General features: G+C 39.3%; 1 protein-coding gene across 1 annotated transcript in view; it reads left to right on the top strand.

The window, feature by feature from the left end:
- The window catches only part of TRIM16 (tripartite motif containing 16), a 73,768-nt gene that overhangs the window by 31,340 nt on the left and 27,923 nt on the right, over positions 1–14,505 (top strand). The window contains exon 2 of the mRNA XM_053710251.1: positions 5,041–5,136. Within this exon, the coding sequence (XP_053566226.1) occupies positions 5,041–5,136 (96 nt within the window). The remainder of the gene's footprint in view (positions 1–5,040; positions 5,137–14,505) is intronic.

The following is a 14,505-nucleotide window of genomic DNA, read 5'->3' as shown; positions in this document are numbered from 1 at the left end:
TCTGGGACTTTTATTGAATCGCTGGTAAAAGGATTTCATGCTGCGCTATCAGCGAATGATCTGCAGTTTTCTGCTTTGTAAACTATTTCCTTGGCTATTTGCTATTCCAAATAAGAGGCTTCCTGTTGATGAACTGATCCCTAAAGTCATATCCGCCTTGTAAAATAATATCCTCTGGTATAGATTTAGCCTAGAAACAGTATAAATGTCTTTGTTAAATCTTTATTTATTTTTATTCAAGGGTCACATGTAATTCCCAATATGACCCTACAACATGCTATATGGTAATTGCTTGATCAGTGCAGTAGGTCATTTATATCTGTCCCTAAACGGCCACAGAATATGAGGTAGAAAAAATGTATTCTAGGGGCTTTTGAGAGGAAGGATGACCAGGCCTGTTAATAAAAATAGTTTTAATCTGAGGCAGAGGCCTTGAAATCAGAGTCCGACCCAACAGACTGAAGATAGCGCTGGTTTTGTACATCTTTATCTTTAGCTGTAAACCCCATATCTTGCGCACAAATCACTGATTTTATTGTATAACATTGTGTTTGATCATTTCATGGTAAAGATATTTACCTTTTTACAACAGAAGTGCTGAGCATTGTTTCTGGTCCAGATATCAGGATGCTTTTGCATAGAGTCTCTCCTGAGCTCTGTGCTTGCTTTTTGTAGGTACAATGCTAAGCTTTTGCTATACTGGTTACTATGCGTGCGATTATGTAGCATTTGCTTGATCAGATGACACAGTTGCCCTTAGGGAATTCCCACAAAAAGGATCTATCCCTGCAAGTTGCTTCCTGTAGTGTGTAATGGTGCTCGCTGGAAAGGAAAACGGTTATGATTCAGATAGGGCAGGAACATTTTAAACAACTTTCCATTTTACTTTTTGCATCAAATTTGCTTTGTTCTCTTGGTATTCTTTGTTGAAAGCTAAACCTAGGTAGGCTCATATGCTAGTTTCTAAGCCCTTGAAGGACACCTCTTACCTCAGTGCATTTGACAGTTTTTCACAACTAGACAGCGTTAGTTTATGTGTGTCAGGTACTGTAGATAACATTGTGCTCACTCCCGTGGAGTTACTTATGAGAGGACACTGATTGGCTAAACTGCAATTCTGTCACAATAACTGAGATAAGGGGGCAGTCTGCAAAGGCTTAGACACAAGGAAATCACAGGGGTTAAAAGTATATTAATATAACCATGTTTGTTAGGTCAAACTGGGGAATGGGTAATAAAGGAATTGTCTAGCTTTTTAAACAATAACAATTCTGATGTAGACTGTCCCTTTAAATAATGCAGTCAATAAAAATCAGATTACTCTTCCCTTCAGCTTACAATCGCCTCTATATTCGTATACGTTTTTTCTATTAGGTTCCACCCAGTAGCAGAAGCAGGGAAACTTATTTTACAATAAGGAAATATTATAAGTACAAGCCCAGAGACATTTAGATAATCACACCCTATGGGGCCTATTTATTAATGTACGAGCAGACATGATCCGATATTGCGGATCATGACCGCTGCACATCGATCGGCATTTATCATTGCACCAGCAGTTCTTGTGAACTGCTTGTGGAATACTGCCCCCTGCAGATTTGTGGCCAATCGGCCGCTAGCAGGGGGTGTCATTCAACACAATCGTATTTGATCGGGTTGATTTCTGTCCGCCGCCTCAGAGCGTGTTTCGCCGGAAACACGAGGCATCAAGCTCCATACGGAACTTGATAAATATGCCCCTATATCTTGTGGATGGCTCTTGATTTTGTTGCAAATTCTAATGATTGTATTTAATTTGTACAATTAAAGGGACATAAAATGCAAAAAGAAAATGCTGCTATATGTTAGAGCATTTTACTTTTAGATTATTGCTTGCATATAACTATGTGATTAAACACATAGATAAAATCAGCTGCAGTGCAGCAATGCACTACTGGCATTTAGTCAATGACGAAAGGCATATGTGTGTAGCTACCAATCACCAGCATTTAATCAGACAAATGCTCAGGACAGAAATGCATTCAGTATCATTCTTGATAATAAGTAAAGCTACAGAAACAAAAAGCAGCATAAATACAGTTGAATTAAATAATCAGCAAATGCATAATAAACAGACAATACAATAACAATTACTTTTTCAAGACTATTCTCAAAGTTTCCTTTCAGTTCCCTGTCCCCTGTATCATGCAACAGCCATCAGCCAATCACAGACTCATGTTCATGTATGAGTTCTCGCACATGCTCAGTAGGAGCTGGTGCCTCATAAAGCGTTCACACAAGACTCCTCCAGGAATGAGCTAATGTCCTTTTTCAGTTGTTTGCTTGCACTAGATCTTTTATAGACAAAATATTCAGTCAGACTGAAACAACTAAACAAATGCACATTTCTCTAAGTGTTTGAAAAGTGATAAAACTGTCATGTGTGATAAATAACATATTATACACTATTGCAAATGCTGCTGCCCTGTACTGCACATTAGAGATACAAATATCTCTAGATATTTCTCTTTAAATGGACATTACACACCTCAAGATATTAATTTAATCACATGTAGTAAAACAACTTTGCAATATACTTACATTATTTATTTTGTTCTCCTTTCCTGTAATTTAATTCTGAATATTGTGGGCTTTCCAATTCATGTTAAACACAGCTCTATTCCACACAGCGATTGGTTGCCCACTCTAGTAAACTATTTATAATCATTCCTAATTGGCCACTGTGTAACCTAAGTCACAATATGGCGGCGCCCACTGCTTTATAAACATAAACCTTATCCTTATTTTTTCAATATTTAAACAACTAATATCATTTTTAAAAATGCATGTACAAATTTACTCAGGCTAACCTTTCCTCTTAATACACCATTCAAGCAATGATCTGTCGGAGTACCGCAAGGCTCTGTCCTCGGTCCCCTTCTCTTCTCAATCTACACGTCATCACTAGGTTCCCTAATTAAGTCCCACGGTTTCCAATATCATTTGTATGCCGATGACACCCAAATCTACTTCTCTGCACCAGAACTATCTCCTTCCGTGCTAACCCGTGTCACTAACTGTCTTTCTCACATCTCTTCCTGGATGTCCTCTCACTACCTCAAGCTAAATCTCTCCAAAACTGAGCTCCTCATTTTCCCCCCTTCTTCCAAAATCTCCACCCCCAATCTCTCTATAACTGTCGACAACTCCATCATTACCCCTACCCCGCATGCCCGATGTCTCGGGGTCACATTTGACTCAGATCTTTCCTTCACTCCTCACATTCAGTCCTTGGCTAAATCCTCCCGCTTCCACCTTAAAAACATCTCCAAAATTAGACACTTCCTTACACAAGACACAACTAAGATTTTAATCCACTCTCTCATTCTTTTCCGCCTTGATTACTGCAACTCTGTCCTCTCTGGTCTCCTCACCTGCCGCCTAGCTCCTTTACAATCCATAATGAATGCCTCTGCCAGACTTATCTTCCTTACACGTCGCTCTTCATCTGCTGCGCCTCTCTGCCAATCCCTTCACTGGCTTCCTCTTGCCTCTAGGATCAAACACAAAACTCTCACTCTTACATACAAAGCCCTCAACTGCACTGCTCGCCCCTACATCTCAGACCTTGTCTCCAGATACTCTCCCTCCCGTCCCCTTCGCTCTGCTCATGACCTCCTCCTCTCCTCCTCTCTTGTCACCTCATCACACTCCCGTTTACAGGACTTCTCCAGACTGGCTCCCATCTTGTGGAACTCTCTGCCTCGCTCCACAAGACTCTCTTCTAGTTTTAAAAGCTTCAAGTGCTCCCTAAAGACTCTACTGTTCAGGGACGCATACAACCTACGCTAACCTTTCCTAATACCAGTTCCTCTCCTCCACTGCAATCCCCTGAACCCTCTTAGCATGTAAGCCTAAAAGTCCAGCTGTTTTTAGATCACCTTCTTAAGAGCTGACTACAACAGTGCAACTCTTGGCAGGGCCTCTACCCTATAATTGTTTTGTTGTACTCCCCCTTTGTTTATAGCGCTGCGGAATCTGTTGGCGCTCTACAAATAACCGATAATAATAATAATTATAATAATTAGTGTTTAATGTCCCTTTAACAAAGGATAACAAGAGTACAAATTATATTTGATAATAAAAGATTTGATTAATGCCATGCTCTGAGTCATCGAAATTTTATTTTTGAGTTTATATTTGCACCTAAATGTCCCCTTAAAACAATTAGATCTTGAGCCCCATCTACTATATGACTTATGAACAATGTTTCCAACTAGGTAACCTGTCAACCCATCTTTTTAGCTATCATTGCAGTGCTGCTCCCTGCATTTGCATGACCAATCACATGAGAGCAAGGCATGTAAATCATCCCAAAAGAACACGTATGACCACAGCTACATCTTAAAGGGACATGAAACCCACATGTTTTCTTTCATGATTCAGATGGAGCATATCATTTTAAATAACATTCCAATTTATGTCTATGATCTTATTTTGTTCTTTATCCTTTGTGGAAAAGTATACCTAGTTAGGCTCAGAAGCTGCTGATTGGTGGCTGCATTTATATTCCTCTTGTGATTGGCTTTCAGCTAGCTCCCAGTAGAGCATTGCTGTTCCTTCAACAAAGGATACCAAGATAATTAAGCTAATTAGATAATAGAAGTATATTGCGAAATAGTTTAAAATTGTTTGCTTTGTCTGAATCATGAAAGAAAAAAATGTGTATTTCATGCCCCTTTAACTTGTGGTAAGTTAATTGAGCCTGCAACGCAACAGCTCTAAACCATCCTCTGCTCTTTAGAACCTGGGGCCCTCTAATGACACTGCTGTGTACGTTTGCACCGGGGCCTGCAACGCAACAACTCTAAACCATCCTCCGCTCTTTAGAACCTGGGGCCCTCTAATGACATTGCTGTGTACGTTTGCACCGGGCATGTGCTGCTTTATTGCGCTGTTGAACTGATTTTACTGATTTTAAAACTACAAGTCTGGTGATGGGAGGTGCATCATGGGTAATTGTCATCTGATCTTATAGCTTCTCATATTCCTCGTCTCCAGGCTGAAGTTCACCAGATCGTTCACGAGTATGAATGGAAGCTGAAGTCTGCGGAGAACGCCATCTTAAAACTGGAAGCCAACACCACCTCGATACAGGTGCAGTGCGCTTTGTATACTTAACCTCTGCTGCTGTAGAAACATGGGACTTTGGTTAAACACACTCTGAGCAACTCGTTATACTAATTTCTTTAATTCCATCAGTGATGATACAACTGTTTCACACCTAGTTCTAATTTATAAATAACATGTTGCATTAAATGCAGGAGTTGCCCTTTCAATCATATGTAAACTCACATGTGCAATAGAGGGTCCCTTACACTATATGTAAACTCAGTAACATGTGTGCAATAGAATGACCCCTACACTATATGTAAACTCAGTAACACATGTGCAATAGAGGGTCCCTTACACTATATGTAAACTCACATGTGCAATAGAGGGTCCCTTACACTATATGTAAACTCACATGTGCAATAGAGGGTCCCTTACACTATATGTAAACTCAGTAACACATGTGCAATACAGTGTCCCTTACACTATATGTAAACTCAGTAACACATGTGCAATAGAGGGTCCCTTACACTATATGTAAACTGAGTAACACGTGTGCAATAGAGGGTCCCTTACACTATATGTAAACTCAGTAACACGTGTGCAATAGAGGGTCCCTTACAATACAGTATATGTAAACTCAGTAACGTGTGCAATAGAGGGTCCCTTACACTATATGTAAACTCAGTAACATGTGTGCAATAGAGGGTCCCTTACACTATATGTAAACTCAGTAACACGTGTGCAATAGAGGGTCCCTTACACTATATGTAAACTCAGTAAAATGTGTGCAATAGAGGGTCCCTTACACTATATGTAAACTCAGTAACATGTGTGCAATAGAGGGTCCCTTACAATACAGTATATGTAAACTCAGTAACGTGTGCAATACAGGGTCCCTTACACTATATGTAAAGTCAGTAACACGTGTGCAATACAGTGTCCCTTACACTATATGTAAACTCAGTAACACATGTGTGCAATACAGTGTCCCTTACACTATATGTAAACTCAGTAACACATGTGTGCAATACAGTGTCCCTTACACTATATGTAAACTCAGTAACGCGTGTGCAATACAGTGTCCCTTACACTATATGTAAACTCAGTAACACATGTGGAATAGAGGGTCCCTTACACTATATGTAAACTCAGTAACACGTGTGCAATAGAGGGTCCCTTACACTATATGTAAACTCAGTAACATGTGTGCAATAGAGGGTCCCTTACACTATATGTAAACTCAGTAACATGTGTGCAATAGAGGGTCCCTTACACTATATGTAAACTCAGTAACACGTGTGCAATAGAGGGTCCCTTACACTATATGTAAACTCAGTAACACATGTGCAATAGAGGGTCCCTTACAATATATGTAAACTCAGTAACATGTGTGCAATAGAATGTCCCCTACACTATATGTAAACTCAGTAACACATGTGCAATAGAGGGTCCCTTACAATATATGTAAACTCAGTAACATGTGTGCAATAGAGGGTCCCTTACACTATATGTAAAGTCAGTAACACATGTGCAATACAGTGTCCCTTACACTATATGTAAACTCAGTAACACATGTGCAATAGAGGGTCCCTTACAATATATGTAAACTCAATAACATGTGTGCAATAGAGGGTCCCTTACACTATATGTAAACTCAGTAACACATGTGTGCAATAGAGGGTCCCTTACACTATATGTAAACTCAGTAACACATGTGTGCAATAGAGGGTCCCTTACACTATATGTAAACTCAGTAACACGTGTGCAATAGAGGGTCCCTTACAATATATGTAAACTCAGTAACAAGTGTGCAATACAGTGTCCCTTACAATATATGTAAACTCAGTAACACGTGTGCAATAGAGGGTCCCTTACAATATATGTAAACTCAGTAACACATGTGCAATAGAGGGTCCCTTACACTATATGTAAACTCAGTAACACGTGTGCAATAGAGGGTCCCTTACACTATATGTAAACTCAGTAACGCGTGTGCAATAGAGGGTCCCTTACACTATATGTAAACTCAGTAACGCGTGTGCAATAGAGGGTCCCTTACACTATATGTAAACTCAGTAACACGTGTGCAATAGAGGGTCCCTTACAATTTATGTAAACTCAGTAACACGTGTGCAATAGAGGGTCCCTTACACTATATGTAAACTCAGTAACATGTGTGCAATAGAATGTCCCCTACACTATATGTAAACTCAGTAACACGTGTGCAATAGAGGGTCCCTTACACTATATGTACACTCAGTAAAACGTGTGCAATAGAGGGTCCCTTACACTATATGTAAACTCAGTAACACGTGTGCAATAGAGGGTCCCTTACACTATATGTAAACTCAGTAACACATGTGCAATAGAGGGTCCCTTACAATATATGTAAACTCAGTAACATGTGTGCAATAGAGGGTCCCTTACACTATATGTAAACTCAGTAACACATGTGCAATAGAGGGTCCCTTACACTATATGTAAACTCAGTAACATGTGTGCAATAGAATGTCCCCTACACTATATGTAAACTCAGTAACACATGCGCAATAGAGGGTCCCTTACAATATATGTAAACTCAGTAACATGTGTGCAATAGAGGGTCCCTTACACTATATGTAAACTCAGTAACACATGTGCAATACAGTGTCCCTTACACTATATGTAAACTCAGTAACACGTGTGCAATAGAGGGTCCCTTACACTATATGTAAACTCAGTAACACGTGTGCAATAGAGGGTCCCTTACACTATATGTACACTCAGTAAAACGTGTGCAATAGAGGGTCCCTTACACTATATGTAAACTCAGTAACACGTGTGCAATAGAGGGTCCCTTACACTATATGTAAACTCAGTAACACATGTGCAATAGAGGGTCCCTTACAATATATGTAAACTCAGTAACATGTGTGCAATAGAGGGTCCCTTACAATTTATGTAAACTCAGTAACACATGTGCAATAGAGGGTCCCTTACACTATATGTAAACTCAGTAACATGTGTGCAATAGAATGTCCCCTACACTATATGTAAACTCAGTAACACATGCGCAATAGAGGGTCCCTTACAATATATGTAAACTCAGTAACATGTGTGCAATAGAGGGTCCCTTACACTATATGTAAACTCAGTAACACATGTGCAATACAGTGTCCCTTACACTATATGTAAACTCAGTAACACATGTGCAATAGAGGGTCCCTTACAATATATGTAAACTCAATAACATGTGTGCAATAGAGGGTCCCTTACACTATATGTAAACTCAGTAACACGTGTGCAATAGAGGGTCCCTTACAATATATGTAAACTCAATAACATGTGTGCAATAGAGGGTCCCTTACACTATATGTAAACTCAGTAACACATGTGTGCAATAGAGGGTCCCTTACACTATATGTAAACTCAGTAACACGTGTGCAATAGAGGGTCCCTTACAATATATGTAAACTCAGTAACACGTGTGCAATAGAGGGTCCCTTACAATATATGTAAACTCAGTAACATGTGTGCAATAGAGGGTCCCTTACACTATATGTAAACTCAGTAACACATGTGTGCAATAGAGGGTCCCTTACACTATATGTAAACTTAGTAATACGTGTGCAATAGAGGGTCCCTTACACTATATGTAAACTCAGTAACACGTGTGCAATAGAGGGTCCCTTACAATATATGTAAACTCAGTAACATGTGTGCAATACAGTGTCCCTTACAATATATGTAAACTCAGTAACACGTGTGCAATAGAGGGTCCCTTACAATATATGTAAACTCAGTAACACATGTGCAATACAGGGTCCCTTACACTATATGTAAACTCAGTAACACGTGTGCAATAGAGGGTCCCTTACAATTTATGTAAACGCAGTAACACGTGTGCAATAGAGGGTCCCTTACACTATATGTAAACTCAGTAACACATGTGCAATAGAGGGTCCCTTACACTATATGTAAACTCAGTAACGCGTGTGCAATAGAGGGTCCCTTACACTATATGTAAACTCAGTAACACGTGTGCAATAGAGGGTCCCTTACAATTTATGTAAACTCAGTAACACGTGTGCAATAGAGGGTCCCTTACACTATATGTAAACTCAGTAACATGTGTGCAATAGAATGACCCCTACACTATATGTAAACTCAGTAACACATGTGCAATAGAGGGTCCCTTACAATATATGTAAACTCAATAACATGTGTGCAATAGAGGGTCCCTTACACTATATGTAAACTCAGTAACACATGTGCAATAGAGGGTCCCTTACAATATATGTAAACTCAATAACATGTGTGCAATAGAGGGTCCCTTACACTATATGTAAACTCAGTAACACATGTGTGCAATAGAGGGTCCCTTACACTATATGTAAACTCAGTAACACGTGTGCAATAGAGGGTCCCTTACAATATATGTAAACTCAGTAACACGTGTGCAATAGAGGGTCCCTTACAATATATGTAAACTCAGTAACGCGTGTGCAATAGAGGGTCCCTTACACTATATGTAAACTCAGTAACACGTGTGCAATAGAGGGTCCCTTACACTATATGTAAACTCAGTAACACGTGTGCAATAGAGGGTCCCTTACAATATATGTAAACTCAGTAACACATGTGCAATAGAGAGTCCCTTACAATATATGTAAACTCAGTAACATGTGTGCAATAGAGGGTCCCTTACACTATATGTAAAGTCAGTAACACATGTGCAATACAGTGTCCCTTACACTATATGTAAACTCAGTAACACATGTGCAATAGAGGGTCCCTTACAATATATGTAAACTCAATAACATGTGTGCAATAGAGGGTCCCTTACAATATATGTAAACTCAGTAACACGTGTGCAATAGAGGGTCCCTTACACTATATGTAAACTCAGTAACACATGTGCAATAGAGGGTCCCTTACACTATATGTAAACTCAGTAACGCGTGTGCAATAGAGGGTCCCTTACACTATATGTAAACTCAGTAACACGTGTGCAATAGAGGGTCCCTTACACTATATGTAAACTCAGTAACATGTGTGCAATAGAATGTCCCCTACACTATATGTAAACTCAGTAACAAATGTGCAATAGAGGGTCCCTTACAATATATGTAAACTCAATAACATGTGTGCAATAGAGGGTCCCTTACACTATATGTAAACTCAGTAACACATGTGCAATAGAGGGTCCCTTACAATATATGTAAACTCAATAACATGTGTGCAATAGAGGGTCCCTTACACTATATGTAAACTCAGTAACACATGTGTGCAATAGAGGGTCCCTTACACTATATGTAAACTCAGTAACACGTGTGCAATAGAGGGTCCCTTACACTATATGTAAACTCAGTAACACGTGTGCAATAGAGGGTCCCTTACAATATATGTAAACTCAGTAACACGTGTGCAATAGAGGGTCCCTTACAATATATGTAAACTCAGTAACATGTGTGCAATAGAGGGTCCCTTACACTATATGTAAACTCAGTAACACATGTGTGCAATAGAGGGTCCCTTACACTATATGTAAACTTAGTAATACGTGTGCAATAGAGGGTCCCTTACACTATATGTAAACTCAGTAACACGTATGCAATAGAGGGTCCCTTACAATATATGTAAACTCAGTAACATGTGTGCAATAGAGGGTCCCTTACACTATATGTAAACTCAGTAACACATGTGTGCAATAGAGGGTCCCTTACACTATATGTAAACTTAGTAATACGTGTGCAATAGAGGGTCCCTTACACTATATGTAAACTCAGTAACACATGTGCAATAGAGGGTCCCTTACAATATATGTAAACTCAGTAACATGTGTGCAATACAGTGTCCCTTACAATATATGTAAACTCAGTAACACGTGTGCAATAGAGGGTCCCTTACAATATATGTAAACTCAGTAACATGTGTGCAATACAGGGTCCCTTACACTATATGTAAACTCAGTAACACGTGTGCAATAGAGGGTCCCTTACAATTTATGTAAACTCAGTAACACGTGTGCAATAGAGGGTCCCTTACAATATATGTAAACTCAGTAACACGTGTGCAATAGAGGGTCCCTTACAATATATGTAAACTCAGTAACATGTGTGCAATACAGTGTCCCTTACAATATATGTAAACTCAGTAACACGTGTGCAATAGAGGGTCCCTTACAATATATGTAAACTCAGTAACATGTGTGCAATACAGGGTCCCTTACACTATATGTAAACTCAGTAACACGTGTGCAATAGAGGGTCCCTTACACTATATGTAAACTCAGTAACACGTGTGCAATAGAGGGTCCCTTACAATTTATGTAAACTCAGTAACACGTGTGCAATAGAGGGTCCCTTACACTATATGTAAACTCAGTAACATGTGTGCAATAGAATGACCCCTACACTATATGTAAACTCAGTAACACATGTGCAATAGAGGGTCCCTTACAATATATGTAAACTCAATAACATGTGTGCAATAGAGGGTCCCTTACACTATATGTAAACTCAGTAACACATGTGCAATAGAGGGTCCCTTACAATATATGTAAACTCAATAACATGTGTGCAATAGAGGGTCCCTTACAATATATGTAAACTCAATAACATGTGTGCAATAGAGGGTCCCTTACAATATATGTAAACTCAGTAACACATGTGTGCAATAGAGGGTCCCTTACACTATATGTAAACTCAGTAACACGTGTGCAATAGAGGGTCCCTTACAATATATGTAAACTCAGTAACACGTGTGCAATAGAGGGTCCCTTACAAAATATGTAAACTCAGTAACGCGTGTGCAATAGAGGGTCCCTTACACTATATGTAAACTCAGTAACACGTGTGCAATAGAGGGTCCCTTACACTATATGTAAACTCAGTAACACGTGTGCAATAGAGGGTCCCTTACAATATATGTAAACTCAGTAACACATGTGCAATAGAGAGTCCCTTACAATATATGTAAACTCAGTAACATGTGTGCAATAGAGGGTCCCTTACACTATATGTAAAGTCAGTAACACATGTGCAATACAGTGTCCCTTACACTATATGTAAACTCAGTAACACGTGTGCAATAGAGGGTCCCTTACACTATATGTAAACTCAGTAACACATGTGCAATAGAGGGTCCCTTACACTATATGTAAACTCAGTAACGCGTGTGCAATAGAGGGTCCCTTACACTATATGTAAACTCAGTAACACGTGTGCAATAGAGGGTCCCTTACACTATATGTAAACTCAGTAACATGTGTGCAATAGAATGTCCCCTACACTATATGTAAACTCAGTAACAAATGTGCAATAGAGGGTCCCTTACAATATATGTAAACTCAATAACATGTGTGCAATAGAGGGTCCCTTACACTATATGTAAACTCAGTAACACATGTGCAATAGAGGGTCCCTTACAATATATGTAAACTCAATAACATGTGTGCAATAGAGGGTCCCTTACACTATATGTAAACTCAGTAACACATGTGTGCAATAGAGGGTCCCTTACACTATATGTAAACTCAGTAACACGTGTGCAATAGAGGGTCCCTTATAACTATATGTAAACTCAGTAACACGTGTGCAATAGAGGGTCCCTTACAATATATGTAAACTCAGTAACACGTGTGCAATAGAGGGTCCCTTACAATATATGTAAACTCAGTAACATGTGTGCAATAGAGGGTCCCTTACACTATATGTAAACTCAGTAACACATGTGTGCAATAGAGGGTCCCTTACACTATATGTAAACTTAGTAATACGTGTGCAATAGAGGGTCCCTTACACTATATGTAAACTCAGTAACACGTATGCAATAGAGGGTCCCTTACAATATATGTAAACTCAGTAACATGTGTGCAATAGAGGGTCCCTTACACTATATGTAAACTCAGTAACACATGTGTGCAATAGAGGGTCCCTTACACTATATGTAAACTTAGTAATACGTGTGCAATAGAGGGTCCCTTACACTATATGTAAACTCAGTAACACATGTGCAATAGAGGGTCCCTTACAATATATGTAAACTCAGTAACATGTGTGCAATACAGTGTCCCTTACAATATATGTAAACTCAGTAACACGTGTGCAATAGAGGGTCCCTTACAATATATGTAAACTCAGTAACATGTGTGCAATACAGGGTCCCTTACACTATATGTAAACTCAGTAACACGTGTGCAATAGAGGGTCCCTTACAATTAATGTAAACTCAGTAACACGTGTGCAATAGAGGGTCCCTTACACTATATGTAAACTCAGTAACACGTGTGCAATAGAGGGTCCCTTACACTATATGTAAACTCAGTAACATGTGTGCAATAGAGGCTCCCTTACACTATATGTAAACTCAGTAACACGTGTGCAATAGAGGGTCCCTTACACTATATGTAAACTCAGTAACACGTGTGCAATAGAGGGTCCCTTACACTATATGTAAACTCAGTAACACGTGTGCAATAGAGGGTCCCTTACACTATATGTAAACTCAGTAACACGTGTGCAATAGAGGGTCCCTTACAATATATGTAAACTCAGTAACACGTGTGCAATAGAGGGTCCCTTACAATATATGTAAACTCAGTAACATGTGTGCAATAGAGGGTCCCTTACACTATATGTAAACTCAGTAACACATGTGTGCAATAGAGGGTCCCTTACACTATATGTAAACTTAGTAATACGTGTGCAATAGAGGGTCCCTTACACTATATGTAAACTCAGTAACACGTGTGCAATAGAGGGTCCCTTACAATATATGTAAACTCAGTAACATGTGTGCAATACAGTGTCCCTTACAATATATGTAAACTCAGTAACACGTGTGCAATAGAGGGTCCCTTACAATATATGTAAACTCAGTAACACATGTGCAATACAGGGTCCCTTACACTATATGTAAACTAAGTAACACGTGTGCAATAGAGGGTCCCTTACAATTTATGTAAACTCAGTAACACGTGTGCAATAGAGGGTCCCTTACACTATATGTAAACTCAGTAACACATGTGCAATAGAGGGTCCCTTACACTATATGTAAACTCAGTAACAAGTGTGCAATAGAGGGTCCCTTACACTATATGTAAACTCAGTAACACGTGTGCAATAGAGGGTCCCTTACACTATATGTAAACTCAGTAACACGTGTGCAATAGAGGGTCCCTTACAATATATGTAAACTCAGTAACACGTGTGCAATAGAGGGTCTCTTACAATTTATGTAAACTCAGTAACACGTGTGCAATAGAGGGTCCCTTACACTATATGTAAACTCAGTAACGCGTGTGCAATAGAGGGTCCCTTACACTATATGTAAACTCAGTAACACGTGTGCAATAGAGGGTCCCTTACACTATATGTAAACTCAGTAACACGTGTGCAATAGAGGGTCCCTTACACTATATGTAAACTC

The sequence above is a fragment of the Bombina bombina genome, chromosome 1, assembly GCF_027579735.1.
Source record: "Bombina bombina isolate aBomBom1 chromosome 1, aBomBom1.pri, whole genome shotgun sequence".
NCBI classification, from domain to species: domain Eukaryota; kingdom Metazoa; phylum Chordata; class Amphibia; order Anura; family Bombinatoridae; genus Bombina; species Bombina bombina.
Note: the sequence above shows the minus strand (reverse complement) of the source record. Positions and strands in the feature narration are given on the sequence as shown.